This window comes from Monocercomonoides exilis (genome assembly GCF_001643675.1).
Source record: "Monocercomonoides exilis strain PA203 chromosome Unknown scaffold17-1647472, whole genome shotgun sequence".
Taxonomy (NCBI): domain Eukaryota; phylum Preaxostyla; order Oxymonadida; family Polymastigidae; genus Monocercomonoides; species Monocercomonoides exilis.
In genome coordinates this window covers 1,174,024-1,188,242 of record NW_027150562.1, presented here as the reverse complement: position 1 = coordinate 1,188,242, position 14,219 = coordinate 1,174,024, and the positions used below count along the sequence as shown (strand labels likewise).

General features: G+C 35.9%; 4 protein-coding genes across 4 annotated transcripts; 3 read left to right on the top strand and 1 right to left on the bottom strand.

Moving 5' to 3' along the window:
• Positions 1–620: 620 nt before the first annotated feature.
• MONOS_2396 (uncharacterized protein) lies at positions 621–2,881 on the top strand (the record flags this gene model as incomplete). The annotated part of the gene is made up of 4 exons (XM_067872314.1): positions 621–1,124; positions 1,513–1,763; positions 1,837–1,987; positions 2,229–2,881. 4 exons carry the CDS (start codon positions 621–623, stop codon positions 2,613–2,615), a joined length of 1,293 nt encoding a protein of 430 aa, XP_067729320.1. The 3' UTR covers positions 2,616–2,881.
• A 2,084-nt stretch (positions 2,882–4,965) lies between these two features.
• Positions 4,966–6,018, top strand: MONOS_2397 (uncharacterized protein; the record flags this gene model as incomplete). Its single annotated transcript, XM_067872315.1, has 3 exons — positions 4,966–5,047; positions 5,212–5,558; positions 5,698–6,018. 3 exons carry the CDS (start codon positions 4,966–4,968, stop codon positions 5,968–5,970), a joined length of 702 nt encoding a protein of 233 aa, XP_067729319.1. The 3' UTR covers positions 5,971–6,018.
• A 927-nt stretch (positions 6,019–6,945) lies between these two features.
• On the top strand, positions 6,946–7,559 carry MONOS_2398 (uncharacterized protein; the record flags this gene model as incomplete). Its single annotated transcript, XM_067872316.1, has 2 exons — positions 6,946–7,053; positions 7,272–7,559. The coding sequence occupies 2 exons, from the start codon at positions 6,946–6,948 to the stop codon at positions 7,557–7,559; spliced, it is 396 nt and encodes a 131-aa protein (XP_067729318.1).
• Positions 7,560–9,932: 2,373 nt separating this feature from the next.
• MONOS_2399 (uncharacterized protein) lies at positions 9,933–12,823 on the bottom strand (the record flags this gene model as incomplete). The annotated part of the gene is made up of 1 exon (XM_067872317.1): positions 9,933–12,823. One exon carries the CDS (start codon positions 12,821–12,823, stop codon positions 10,457–10,459), a length of 2,367 nt encoding a protein of 788 aa, XP_067729317.1. The 3' UTR covers positions 9,933–10,456.
• Between the last annotated feature and the right edge of the window lie 1,396 nt (positions 12,824–14,219).

Below are 14,219 nucleotides of genomic sequence, written 5' to 3'. Positions count from 1 at the left end.
TGAACTTTGTATTTGATTCGAATTTCATCTCTTCACATGAATCACTGATCTCACCAGAAGGAGGAATTCTTGAGATAATAAATTGTTTATTCACCTCAAAACAACTGACGGAAGTAGAAAATGCAAAATTAGCAATCATTCCATTTCATTTTATCAATATGGAAAAAGGAGAATTACAACTCGATGGATGCACAATATCAAATCTCATTCTTCATGAATCGGCATTATATCTTTCATCACCATTTTCATCTGTTATTTATTTATTAATGATTTACAATTCAACAATTAAAACTTCTTTGATAGATATTAATGAATGTGGACAGTTGAATATGGACAGATTGAAGGTTGAAAATATCACAGTTGAAGGAAATGAAGAATCATTGATATCTTGCTTGACAACGAAAAAGACGATGCAATTCGCAAATTGTTCAATAGGTGGAATTTGTTCAAACAAAGCAAAAGGGAAATTGATGAAAGTGGAGGATTGTTTGGATGTGAAAATGGACAGTTGCATTTTTGATGGGAATTCAAAAGAAAGAAATGAAATGAATTCAAATACAGAAGAAGAGATGTGTAGATGGGATGGATCTCTTTTGGATATCACCAAGAGTACTATTATTATGAAAGATACAACAATCTCAAATTCGATAGAAGGTGGAATAACAATGAGTGGAGGAAATGTGAATATTGAGAAAGGAGAGTTTTTGAATAACAATCCATCAATTGAAGGATATCCATCACTGAGAAGAAACATCATCTGTTCAGATTCAGGTTCATTGAATGTGATGAGTGTGAAAGGGGGCGATGGATTGGAGAGAAATACTTCACTGTGGATGCTGAATGTTGGGTGCAGTTTTGAAGGGATTGCTTCAGAAAGGGATTCATCATTCTTCATTCCTGTGCTGGAGAGTGTGGAAGCAAAAGAAGAGACAGATAGAATGAAGCTGACATTTAAAGGAATGCTTCTTATTCCATGCAACTTATCATTCTCAGTTGTGAAGAGGAAGGGAGAGGAGAAAGAGATTGAGCATTATGATTTTGATATGGAAGGATTCTTGTCAGAAAGAAAAGTTGAAGGGAGTGTGGCAAAAGATATTATCAGCAGCTGTGGAGAGGAAATAGAAGTTAGCGCTCATATTTTGTTTGGGAATTCAAATACTCTCTTCTCAATAAACTCGTTCATTCTGAAGAGTTTAAGAGAGACAGAACCAAAAGGAGATGAAAGGATTGTTGAAGGAGGAAAAGAAGGAAAATCTTATTTGTTGTTGATTGTTATAATTATGTGTATCATATTGATAATCGTTCTTGTTGTATCCGTTGTTCTGGAAATTCGGTGAAGGAAAGTGAAGGAAAGAAATGAAGAATTGCAAGAGGTTGTGAATGAAACAGTGAAAAAAGATCCGAAGCTGATTGAGATTATGATTACGAATATGTCACCAAAAGAGCGATGAAAAAAAGAAAGAAAGAGAGAGAGAGAGAAATATATATATATATATATATATAGAGTGAGAGAGAGAGAGAAAGAGAGAAGAAGAAGAAGAAGAAGATGAAGAAGAAGAAGAAGAAGAAGGAGAAGGAGGAAAAGGAGGAGGAGAAGAAGAAGAAGATGAAGAAGAAGAATTATTTAAAGAATTTGATGAAGAAGAAATAACGTATAAAGAAGGAGAAGGAGAAGAGGAAAAAAAAGATGAAGAGGAAAAGGAGAGAGAGGCAATGCATGTGGCGGAAGGGGAGGTGGAGAAAATGAAAGCGTTGGTCAACAAGTTTAGGAGTTGCCGAGCAGCCTGGCAAAGGATTGCCTGAACCAGAAAGATGCGCATTCTGTTGTTGAAACAGCCGAAGTGGCAAAGAAGAGGAGGAAGAGGAGGAAGAATTAGACAACAATAGCGTTGCGCTTTTGACCAAACCAGGCCCATCCCCTTCGCGTCTGATGTCTGTCTCTGCTTTGGCTTCTGCATCTGTCTCTGCCCCTGTTTCTGCTGCTAGCGTGCTCACAAACTGTGGGTTGTCCTTCGGAAAAGGAGAGGGCGGAAGAGATTCCTTCTCAAACCGATGCTCGCTCGCAAACAGCTGCTCCGCAGGCACAATTATGCTCATCCGCTTCGCTTTGTTCCTGGGGGAATAAGATGAAGTAGCCGTCTCAGTTCCATGTGAACGCTCATCAGAGCAGTTGTGCCTGCGGTGCTGCCTGTTGACTCCCTCTGAATGATGTTGATGATGATGGTTAGACTGTAATTGTGACTGCTGCCGAGATTGTTGTTGAGGTTGTTTCTGCAGCATTTGCTGGTACTTGTGGTGCTATTTGCTGCCTTGATTGCTGTGATGGCTGTGGTGTTGGTGTTGGTGGTGGTGGTGGTGATGATGATGATGCAATTGATGTGGATGACAATCTTGAGGAGCGCGTGCATGTCCATTGCCTGTGTTCATTTTCGTCTTTGACTTCAATTTCTCTTTCTGTGGTGATGGACCTGTTCCAGTTTCTGTTTCATGTCGCTGTTGTGTTGCTTTCAGAGCGCGATGTTCGCATGAACAAGTCGAAGAAGAAGAAGAAGAAGAAGATGAGGAGGAGGAGGAGGAGTGATGCAATTTTTGAAAAAGGAAATAAAGTTGACTGAGTTTATGGTTATCATTGAATTTACAAAATTTTTGTTATTATTTTTGAATGATCCAACAATTGAAACATCTATTTGATAGATATACCTTGAAAAAGAGCACTTGGTATGCGTTCAATGAAATAACAATTTGGATTTCGGAGTGAAAGAAACTGTTTTCACAATTTTTATTGACATTTAAAAATTTTGTTAAAGGTATTATTATTTCTAATCTATTCATTTTATTAATAAAAAAGCTACAAAAATATGAAAAGTTACTGGTTTTGACCAAAAAGAAAACAATTATCTTCGGTATTTTGCTGAAAAAAGCAATAAATTGAAAATGAATAAATCAAAACAAATCAAATGAACTTTAAAAAAGTTATAATCTTATAAAAAAATGTTCATTATCAATAGTGATCGTTCACCAATGCATATTTGAGAAGAAAGCCAATAAATATTAACAAAAAAATCCTTTGTAATTCAATGAAGCTATGAAAAAGCAGTTTAAGTGAATTTTAACATGGAATCACCTGCATATAAAAGTATAAATATATATGGAAAAGAAAAGGTGACATCGGAAAACTTTGACATTGTGTAAAATAAAAAAAAGCGAGTTCTTATTATTTGAATATAAAAAATATAATTGTGGGATTGATCAAATTATTCAATTTCATAATTTATTTATTTTTAATGTTTTATTTCTTAAAATTTTATTTTTAAAATAGGGCAATATTATAATGAACAACCTCTCAGCTGCTTATTGTTTCAAAATTATCAGATTTTATCTATATTTTAGAAAAATACCAGTGTTAATGGGTGATTTTATGAAATAGTTTTTTCTCAAGAATAAAAAAGAATTTCAAAAATCCAGTCCATACAAATGTTTTATTATTAAATCTTCTTTTTATATATCATAATGTTTTAATGAATAATCAAGAATTGGAAAAGGACCTTTAATACACCTATGCCCGCTCAAATGATTTCAGTGATAATCTTCTTCTTCCATTTTTTATAACGTTTTGAAAAAAGAATAACTCCTCATATTTTATAAACCTGAAAGAAAAAATGATTAGGAATTGTGCAAAAAAAAAACAATTCATCACAAAAAAGACAGGACAAGATCGATTTTTCAATAACTACTCAACGAATAAATCTGATAATTATCTTTGAAATAAACCTTAGCTAAGCCAACTTATATGGAACAATAGAGTTTTATTTTCGCTTATGAATGCTTAAAGATATTATTTTTGAAATATCAACGAAATATGATTTTGAGTTTGTACGAAATTTCAAATATTCTTTTTAATAATGTTCATTCTGCACAAAAATGAAAGTCAGATATGCCAAAAGAGTGAGCATTGATAAGATACGTTTGGAAGAGTATCATCAGAATTATTCATTCTGAAATTAAAAAAAAATCTTTGTTGTTTGGTTTTTTTTCACAAACAATATCGGTTGTCAAAAACAATGGAAAATCTATATGCAATAAATTCTTTTTATAAACACAGTTTTTGATTTTTGTTATGAATATTTGGGTGAAAATTTTTGAAAAATCACTTTTTTTAGCCTGATCTGTCCCACAATAACTCAAAGGCAAATTCTTGTTTCCCGTAATTATAACTCCTTCAATTTCCTCATTCATTTTTCTTCAGACATAAGCATTTGATTCTTTCCTTGTAAAAATTTTAATCATTAACATTATCTGTATATAACAATAATTGAAGTTTATTTGTATTTTTTGCAGTAATAAAACTGCAATGTATTTAACTTGAATTTTTCTATGCTAATTTTTCAATAAAACGAGTTTCACTTATATATGTGTGTGATATAACTATTATTATCAATATAATCTCTATTTGCAAACGAATTTATTTTATATTTGTTTTATATCCGGAGATTTTTGAATGTTTAATTTAACAATTTTTCAGCTTTGACACTATTGAAGAATTAATATGAAGCGTGTAAAAATGAATAAATGTTTATTTCTGTTCAATAAAAGTTATACAATTGAAAAACAAGGTATTTTAATACAAAAACTAATGTTATTAATGATCGATATGTAAAGTCTATGATTTGGTTTGAAGAATGCAATTACAAAGAAAAAATGAATGACTCATATTTTTTTTCATTTTAGTATCATTCATAGCTCAGTCAGCTGTTTCATTTATATGAACTTTCTTTAGATTCTTCAATTTATGAAGAACATAGATGTGCTTTGGCAGTGCGAAGGCAATGAAGTTAAGAAAATAAGGCAGCTGTAAATGTGCAGTCATCAGGATAATTATCGGCTCCAGTGTTCATCCCTTTTGATGCGTTGGTTCCAGCAGCTTCATTCATTTTTGTAGCAGCGAAAGAAGTTATCGAGAGACGGATGCAGATTGTGGTGCCTGAAGCATCTCGTGTGTATTCAAATCAAAAGAATCAATTTCCTTGGTCGCTGCAGACGCTGCAAGGTTATATCGTTTCGCTTTCGACGATGGTTTCTGTTCTACTGATGGAGACGCTTCCTTCTCTTGCGGAGTCAGCGGGAACGAAGTCGTGGTGCAAGAGGATTTTTGCAACGGTTGATGTGACTGCGTTCCCGTTAATCAACGATCTGCATAACCCGTCACTGCAGATATGGCGATAGCGCTGCTGGTATCACGATCATTGAACTCGTGGCTTGCAATGGTGAAGCTGGATGATAAAGTGATGGGGCGAGGGATTGCAGTGTACGAAGTGGAAGAGAGGAGTGATGGAAAGGCGCTGGAGTCAGGGTGGTCAAAGATGGAAGATGTGGTTCTGTCACCAGCAGCGATTGCGCAAGCGGCGCTGGAAGAAGGAAAAGAAGAAGAAGTTGGAAAGGAAAAGGAGGCGAATCTGTTGAGCGGGCTGGCAGAGCAGCTGCAGGAGAAGAACGAAATAATCCTGAAGAAGAAGAAGATTTTGGAGCTGAGCGAGGAGCACAACGCAGAGGTGATGCAGGTGAAGCAGGGGAAGGAGAAGAAGTGATGGGCTCAGCAAGGAGGGGTGGTGAGTATGGTGGAAAGTGGAAACTGGCTGGTCGGGGGTTACAATTTCCATATCTTCTTCATTAATTTGTGTGTATAATGGGGTGGTTCAGTCTTCGGAGTCATTGATTCTGCCGTTGGGGCTGTGCGAAAAGTGCCAGGAGAAGTTAACAGAGATCATCAGGGATGACATCGCTTTTTTGCTTGGGCCAGACACGAGTAGGAAGAGGGTTGTTGTGAAAGTGGGGAGCGAGGTGAGTGATGTGGGAGAAGGAAACAGCGGAAGGCGAAAGAGTGTTTGCGGAGGTGGAAGAGCAGATGCAACTGTACGGCAGAAGATGAGCAAAATGAAGAATGAAAGGAAGATGCAGATGGTGCTGTCATAAGTTCCGGAGCAGACGATAAGCAAGCAGAAGGAGCTGAACAATAAGGAAATTGAAAAGCAGTATGCAGCACTTGTAGAAAAAAAGGTGGAACTAACGAAAATGAAGGTGAAGAATCAAGAGACAGTGCATTAGCTTGTTGGGCAAGTGAAGAAGATGGAGGAGCAGGTGGAGATGTGAACTTTAGCATGGGCAGGAAAGATGGAGCAGATAAAAATGTGGAAATGATGGGGATGATGATGAAAAGGCAAAAGAAAGAGTGCGATAGCGCTGTCTGAGATTCCGCTGTCACCGCACGACGATCCGAAGAAAGAGCGGGAAGAGTCGAAGTGGCCTGAGAAGTCACAGGGTTGAACGTGGACAGGGTTGTCTGGGGCATCTGTGGTGGTTCTGCCAGCACTGGAGACGGTGATGGAGCGGCTGATGAAAACTGATTCTGAGTAGCTGACGCAGGTGGAGCTTGAAACAGTACATGTACTTCAGATGATACACCAGCTACAATCGTCTGTATCTGTGCAGCGTCCGCTGAATTTGCTGTTGTCAGTGCTGCAATTGTTGCTAGAGTGAACAATACAGAAGATACGAGGGATATACGGAGACAAGATCATGACATATAAAAGCGGGGAAAGTCTTGGGTAGGCGGGGATTGTGCTTCCGACTGGGAGGTTTGGAGATTTTGTGTATATGTGTCCATGGGAGAACCATGCGGAGCAGAAGAAGAGCGAAACAGCGCGGTTGGATATGATCAACGGATTGGAGCTGTTCCGGAAGTTCTTTCTTTTGATATAGCCATTTAATGTGTTTGCATTGGAGGATTTTTCTTGAAATGAGCTGTCATTTTTGATGTCATTCAACACGGTGCTTGAAGGGGCATTGGAAAAGAAGATCAAGATGTTTTTTGGGGTGTCTAAGTGATTTTATTCGGTGAAGGGAGAGGTCAACGCGTATGTGTTTCTGAGGTATTTGAAGAACTACAACATGGCTGATGCAGAGAAGCGGAAGGAGGCCATGAAGGCGCTGTATGATGCGATATACAATGGCGCCCCATCGACTTCATCATCAACATCGTCATCATCGCCAGGGACAGTATGCAGAGGGTTCACATTCTCGAAGAAAGAGTGTCTTTTGTGTGTGTGCAATCCGCAGATGCGACATGCACTGTTGTTGCGCATCTTCCTAGTACGTAACTGACTGTCTAGCTGCTGTCTGCAGTCGTTTGCGTCTGCGCTGGAGGCGTTCCTGAGCAATGATTTCTTCACACTGCATCTGACACATCCAGATGTGTGTGATGCTGCTAACTGCAGATCTCCTCCATTCCTGTCACAGAACAGCTCGGTTGTGAAGACAGTCAGCCAGCGCTGGATGATCAGGTGCAGGTGCTTTCGGTGGTGCTAGCTGGTGCAGTGCTGAATCGAAGTGTTGATGCTGCGCATTCAGCAGTGCGTGCCGTTCCGGATGGTGATGATGCTGGTGCAGCTCGTGGGGCGGCAGCTGCAGAGCAAACGAGGTGGGACGTCCAATCTGCTTTGTGGTGCTGCTGGGGAATGTGCAGAGTGTGCAGCTGCTTCACAAGCGATGGCACGGCAGAGTGAGGGAAGGAGGGAGGAGTCAATGTGTTGTCATGCATCAGCAGTATCTGCTTCTTTGGCACAGAACAAACATCCTCTGAATTGCAAATAATTGGCAATCAACAATTTGCGGCTGTCCTTTGCGTGTGCATCCGGTGTGATCCATCCTTCCATTTCTCCTCCTTCATTTCCATCGCAATCGCCTCTTTTCCATCTTCTTCTTTTCATTCTTCTTCTTCTTCTTCTTTCTTTTTGTCCGTTCTCTTGACTCATCTTCAATCATCCCTCAAATTTCTATTTTCATTTTTCATTTTTTCTTCCTTTTCATTCAAATTTTCTCTTTCATTCAAATTTCTTACAAACATCTTCTCAATTATTTGCCAAATTTCTTCTTCTGATGTGTCATCAATTCCTTGATCTCATTTTCGGCTTTTAACAAGATTCGTCGTATATGTCTTCCAAAACCTTCAAAAAAAAAATCTTCATTTCATTTCATTTATATTTTGCACCTGCTCATTTCCATATGCGCCCCTTCGATTGCTGTTTTCTGACTTCTTTAATGCATTTTATATCCTTTCTTTCATATTCTGTGTTCATTCATTGGCATAAAATGTTCCTGCAAAACAATCTAATTTCATAAAAAAATAATATATAAAAAAGAACATTGAAAAAAGTGGCAAACCTATATCTTTTAATAATGATCATTCTTCGCAAACTTTCTTCTCCAACTTCAAATATTTCTCTGTTCTACCAATAAAACCTATCCTACTCGTCTTCGCTTCCCTTCTGCTCCAAAAAATCGTTTATTTCCTATCCTTGGTGCAACTTCAATTCAAAAAACCACACAAGCTTCATTCAAATAAAAAATTGACAAGGAAGAAAAAGAAGCTGAGACAACAAATTCGAACTATTCTGTTAATTGTTATTGTAAATTTTCATGTTTGAGATGCGGATTTTTGGTAAAATTGCGAAATCAATTATCAGTGTTGATTTTCCTTCCAAAAATTAAACGGTGAAGGAAAATGTTCAACGATAAATATTTCAATCCATCCGAAATACACAAAATGTCAAAAAAATATAGAACCTAATCAATTGAAACGCACCACAATTACCGTCCTTTGAAAAATCACTTTATCCTTAAAAAAGGCTATGAACAGGTTTTCTTCGAAAATTCAAATCTTCTTGCATGAGTTTATTTCAAAAAAATCATAATTTATTTTGATCAAAATATGCAATAAAAATTCAAATTTCATTTTTGTTTACAAACATTATCATGGAATGTTCGAATGTGGTTTTTTTCCATCGATAAAACGAGCTCAAAGCATTTTAGAATGAAAGAATATTTCAAAATAATAATATAATGGTATCACTTTTTGATCTGTGGTGATTTTTCAAAAATTTTCACTTATTTATAAAAATAGAACACAGTCTAAACCGGATATGATCACATCGGGTTTTGCACAACTTTTTGTGACTATATCCGATTGTGATAATATACTATGCTGCTCAACACAGAAAAAAATAAAAATTAATTAATTAATTAATTAATTTTGGGTCAATATTTTCATTTTTGAAAATTCTTCATCAAAACCCATTTTTCAATTGAAATAACACTTTTTTATGCATGCTAATGTCAGTTTGACTAGTTTAAACATAATTCTGAAAAATCAAAAAATCAAAAATTTTGATTAAAAATACACATTATTTTGACTTTTTTGAGCACATTTTTGAAAAATCATAAAATTAGAATTTTTGATCGAAAAATAGATTTTTCATTGAAAAATGAACTCATTATAATAAAAAATGTGATTATATATATTTAGCTCTGTGATTATTTGCGATGGGAAATGATAGGAAAAAAGGCCATAATTGTCGGTGCATCGAAAAATGTGACTATAAATGAATGTGATTATATTCGACGTGATTATATCCTGTTTAGACTGTATTAAAGAATAAAAAATCTTGAGTATTGTTAGTGTCAATAATGGTAGACACTTTCAATAACTGTGGACAGTGGCATTATCTCAACAACTGTTGATAATTGTATTTTGACAATTAATCCAATTATTCCCTCAATGAATATGAACAAATAAAACATACAGAAATGAATCAACTTGCTCTGCAGAATTTTGAAAAAAAACATTTTTAATATTCGGAGAAACTCGGAGAATTTTTTTTCTTAGGGTTTCTCCGAAAATTAAAAATGTTTTTTTTCAAAATTCTGCAGAGCAAGTTGATTCATTTCTGTATGTTTTATTTGTTCATATTCATTGAGGGAATAATTGGATTAATTGTCAAAATACAATTATCAACAGTTGTTGAGATAATGCCACTGTCCACAGAAATTGAAAGTGTCCAACATTTTATTATTATTATTATTATTATTATTATTATTAATTTTTTTTTTTTTTTTTTTTTTTTTTTTTTTTTTTTTTTTATGTTTTTTTTTTTTTTTTTTTTTTTCGAAAAATTTGAACAATTCACAGCTTTGGCAAATACCAAAGACATAACAATATAACTATTCTTTCTTTTTTTAACTCAACTGAATTCAATAAATTAATATTAGAATTGTTGTATAACTTGTTTGATACTGCAATGCTCTCTCTTTGAGAGAGAAGTGAAGATTAATTTTTAATTAATAAAAATTTTTGAAAGAAAAAAAGAATACATTTTACAGAAATATAAAAACTAACATATCTGAATCAATGTCTTGATTTCTCTTCATCTATTTTTGTCCTTTTTCATCAAATTTAAGTTTTTTTGATCTCTTTCATTATCTGAATCCATAAAGAAAGCTTAATTGATCTACAATGACATTGCTTGACCATTCATCTTCAAAGAGATACAAGTTTTGCCATTATCTTCTCATTAAAGTATTTTTAAATTTTGTATGATGTTGTTCAACAAAATAAAGATTAAATTCAACTGCCATTTGACATAGGTATTGAGTCTATAACATCACTTCCCATGTCTTCGCTTTCGTTCTCGAAATCAATGGCATCCGAGATTGTGAGCATCACAGCACCTGCTGGGAAACGCTGAATAAACTCTCTTTTCATCTCAATCAGTGTTGTACGGCTGTCTGGCTGAGGAGAAAAAGTGCGATGCAGCACATCTGTGTATGAAGATTCCAACACTTTTCTTAGGTCCGGTCTTTCACCATTCACTATCTTCTGCCCTGACACCTCTGCCGGATAGTCTCCAAAAGGGAGCTGGAGTGTCAGACACTCCCACAGCATCATCCCAATTGAGAATGCCACTGACTCCTTTGTTGCACCCATCTTCTTGTTCATCAGCAGCTCTGGCGCCTTCCACCTCAAACACTCTTTCCTTAAGTCATCCTCATCCTCAAAAGCTGATGAGGGAAGAGAGTCATCATCATCATCACTGGCGGATGAGACAACAGTTGATGAAGAAATAGACGAAGAATCTGAATCATGGTCAGATGAGAAGTCGGAGTGCATCACAATACAAATGACCATATGTTCTGAGAACAACACAATGTGCGGACTCAGATTGGCAAGAGATTGAAGAGAATTTTCCATTTCATCAAATGAGTGGAGCGCAAGATTAGCCACCCAGAACAGGATCTGGGAAGCTGTTTGCTCTCTTTCCTGCAAACTTCCTATTGCCATCTCTTTCTTCTCATTCCTTCCATGCAGCAACATGAACAGCGAATCCCTCAAGTCCACAATCAGCTTCTCATGAGGCGAAGAACATGCCATCGCATCCACCAAGTTCGACATGGATGATGTGGTTGGACACAGATCCTCCCCTCGAACAAAAGTGGAATCTGAGTCTGTTGTTGAAGTTGATGAAATGGAAGGAGAAAGTGTTCTCTTTCTTGTCTCTTCTTCTTCTTCTTCCTTTTCATCAACCTTTTCAAATGCCCAATCTGGAATCTTGTCTGAATCTTTTCCCAGAATGTATTCAGTCGATCCACTTTCGCTCAGCAAATGTTCTGATGATTCTGAATGCCCCAAGCTTTTCTCATAAACTCTCTTCTTTATCTTTTCTTCATTCTTCTTTTCAGCTTCCCTCTCTGCTCTCCTCCACTGCTCCTCTAGAGACATCTCCATCGTCACCATCTCAAATGCCTTCGGATCCTTCCTCACTGTGTCTTCCACAATCACTTCCAATTCCTCTGTTCTTCTCTTTTGTTTTCTCCATCGAACTGTAGCAATTATTGATACAATGAGCACAATCATGAGAATGATTGCCATGATGATCACAATGATCGGCCAAAATGATTTTTGTTCTTTTCCTCCTTCAACAATCCTTTCATTTCCATTTATCCGAGATTCGCTTTTGTTCTTCAGAATCTGTGAAGGAGTGGAAGCCAATTGCTTTCCAAACACTATCATCACAGACACCTCTGTTTCATCTGCAATCTTTGAAATATTATCTGATTGAATTGTTCCAATCACTTCAGTTTCTGATACAAAACTGTCTTCCTCAAAAGGATATGTCTCAACCAACTCCACATCCCCTGTTTTATACAAAAGTCTGAATGACAAATCACATGGAAGAAGAAGCTTTCCATTGAATTTCATAACAATGTTGCTGCCATTCTCATTCGCAGAAACGTCTTCCAATTTGGGAATGAAGAAAGGCGATTCCCTTTCTCCTGCGATCCCTCCGAGAGTGCACCCACCATCCAAAATCCAAACCGAAGAATTTAGCATCACTCCATCTCCACCTTTCAAGCTGGAAATGGTCAATGTTCCAGAATCTGAACAAATGATGTTTCTTCTCACTGATGGATATTTTTCAATGAATGGATTGTTGCTCAAAAACTCCCCTTTCTCGATTGTCATAGTGCCAGTGGATAATGATAATCCACCGTCTCTAAAATTTGCGATGGTAGTATCCTTAAATGTTAATTCACTGTTCGTTGCATCCACTGCTGATCCGTTCCATCGGCAAACTTCATTTATTTGTCTTTGTTTTGAATTATCATTTGGCTTATTGAAATTTGTTTTCAAATGATCAAAATAACACTGCTGAATTGTCACATTATGACAATCAGTTAATTGCACGATGCTTCCCTTCATTCTATTTGAGGAACAATCTTGAAATGAACAATTTGAAACGATTATTGGCATTTCATTTGTCCGCATGTCGATTACACTTTTCCCTAAACCTGAAACATATATATCGGTGAAAGAAGATATGGTCGTATTGAAACATCCATAATTTGTTTCTTTTCCTTTCTCAGTTAACTCGTCACTTCCATTAATCACATATATAATACTGCCAGAGTCAGTTGTGCAATTTTCAACAAACATTTTTTCAAATGAAGCTTGCGCTCCTCTTTCTAAAAAAAAGGAATCACGATTTGAGAAAACAGAATTTATTTTTAGATTTTCGATCCTTATGACTGATTCAGCTCGAAGCAAAAATAAACTCTGGGTAACATTGATCATCGCCAGCAAAAGTTTCTCAATGTTCAACTCTCCACTATCAATTTCTATTAATGTTGAATTAATAACAAGTGCTCGATCAGAAGTTAAAAAAGCACAGCTTGATATTTCTAACGATCCATTTAATTGGCGCAAAATTGATGGAAAGTCAGTTTCAAAACGTAAATCAAAAGAAAATTGACATCTTTCAACTGCACAATCATTTGTTGTTTCAATAACACTTTTTTCATTTCCTGTTTGTGATATTGAATTATTAAAGTGGATAATTGCCTGGGTTTTTGCAATGGATTTGATGGATATATCAGAAATATATGCGTGAGAAAGAAGAATGGAAGACACATTAATAATAATTGCATTAAATAATTCATGTTGAATATGAGTAATTGCATTCGAAATACTGCGACATGGATTATTCTGTAATCCACATTGGCGTGTGTCCACAGATGTGAGAGATACGAATATTTGGGATGCAAAAAGAAATGTGATGAAGGGAAGAAGATCCACATCCGTAGAAATATCATCCGACCCACAAATTGAATAGTTTGATTTAAAGCAATCTTGAGAATAATCCAGCAAAAATAAAGTTTCATTGACCTGCTGTTCTATAGATTTACATAGAATAAAAACATCTTTTCCAACAAATGCATCGTTGATTATGAATTTGATATTTTCCAACTTGAGAGGAAGATGCAAATGTGAAGAAGAAGATGGATTATAAAGTTTAGAGAAATCAAACATCATTCCTCCACCTCTTCCATTAGTTTTTGAGCATGCACATTGAAAAACTGAGCAAGATGACAAATGCAAAAAACACTCATTATCATTTAATTGAATAAGCATTGCTCCTCCTTCCTCACTCATCTCACTTACACATTTTTTGAATGAGCAATTCTGAATAGTGATCTTCATTTTTTGATTCAAATCAAAACAAATAATTGTTGACCCTTTTTCAGTGCGAATAATATTATCAAAAGATGACTGCGTAATATTGAAGAAGCCGCAATTATCGGTTGCTTCGGGCAAATAATAAAATGAATTCATATCCATTTTCTTTGCATCAGAAAATGAATAGGCAATTATACTGCTGCTTGAAATATTTGAATAAGAAACAGATAGTTTGAGCAGCAAGATCTCGTCGACACTTGGAGAAAGATGAATAAATGGAAACTGGAAAATTGAAAATGAAAAAGTACAATCTTCAACGAGTAAATTTCCGTCTTCAACTTCAATAATGGTGTAGTTGATTTTTTGAGATGAAAAA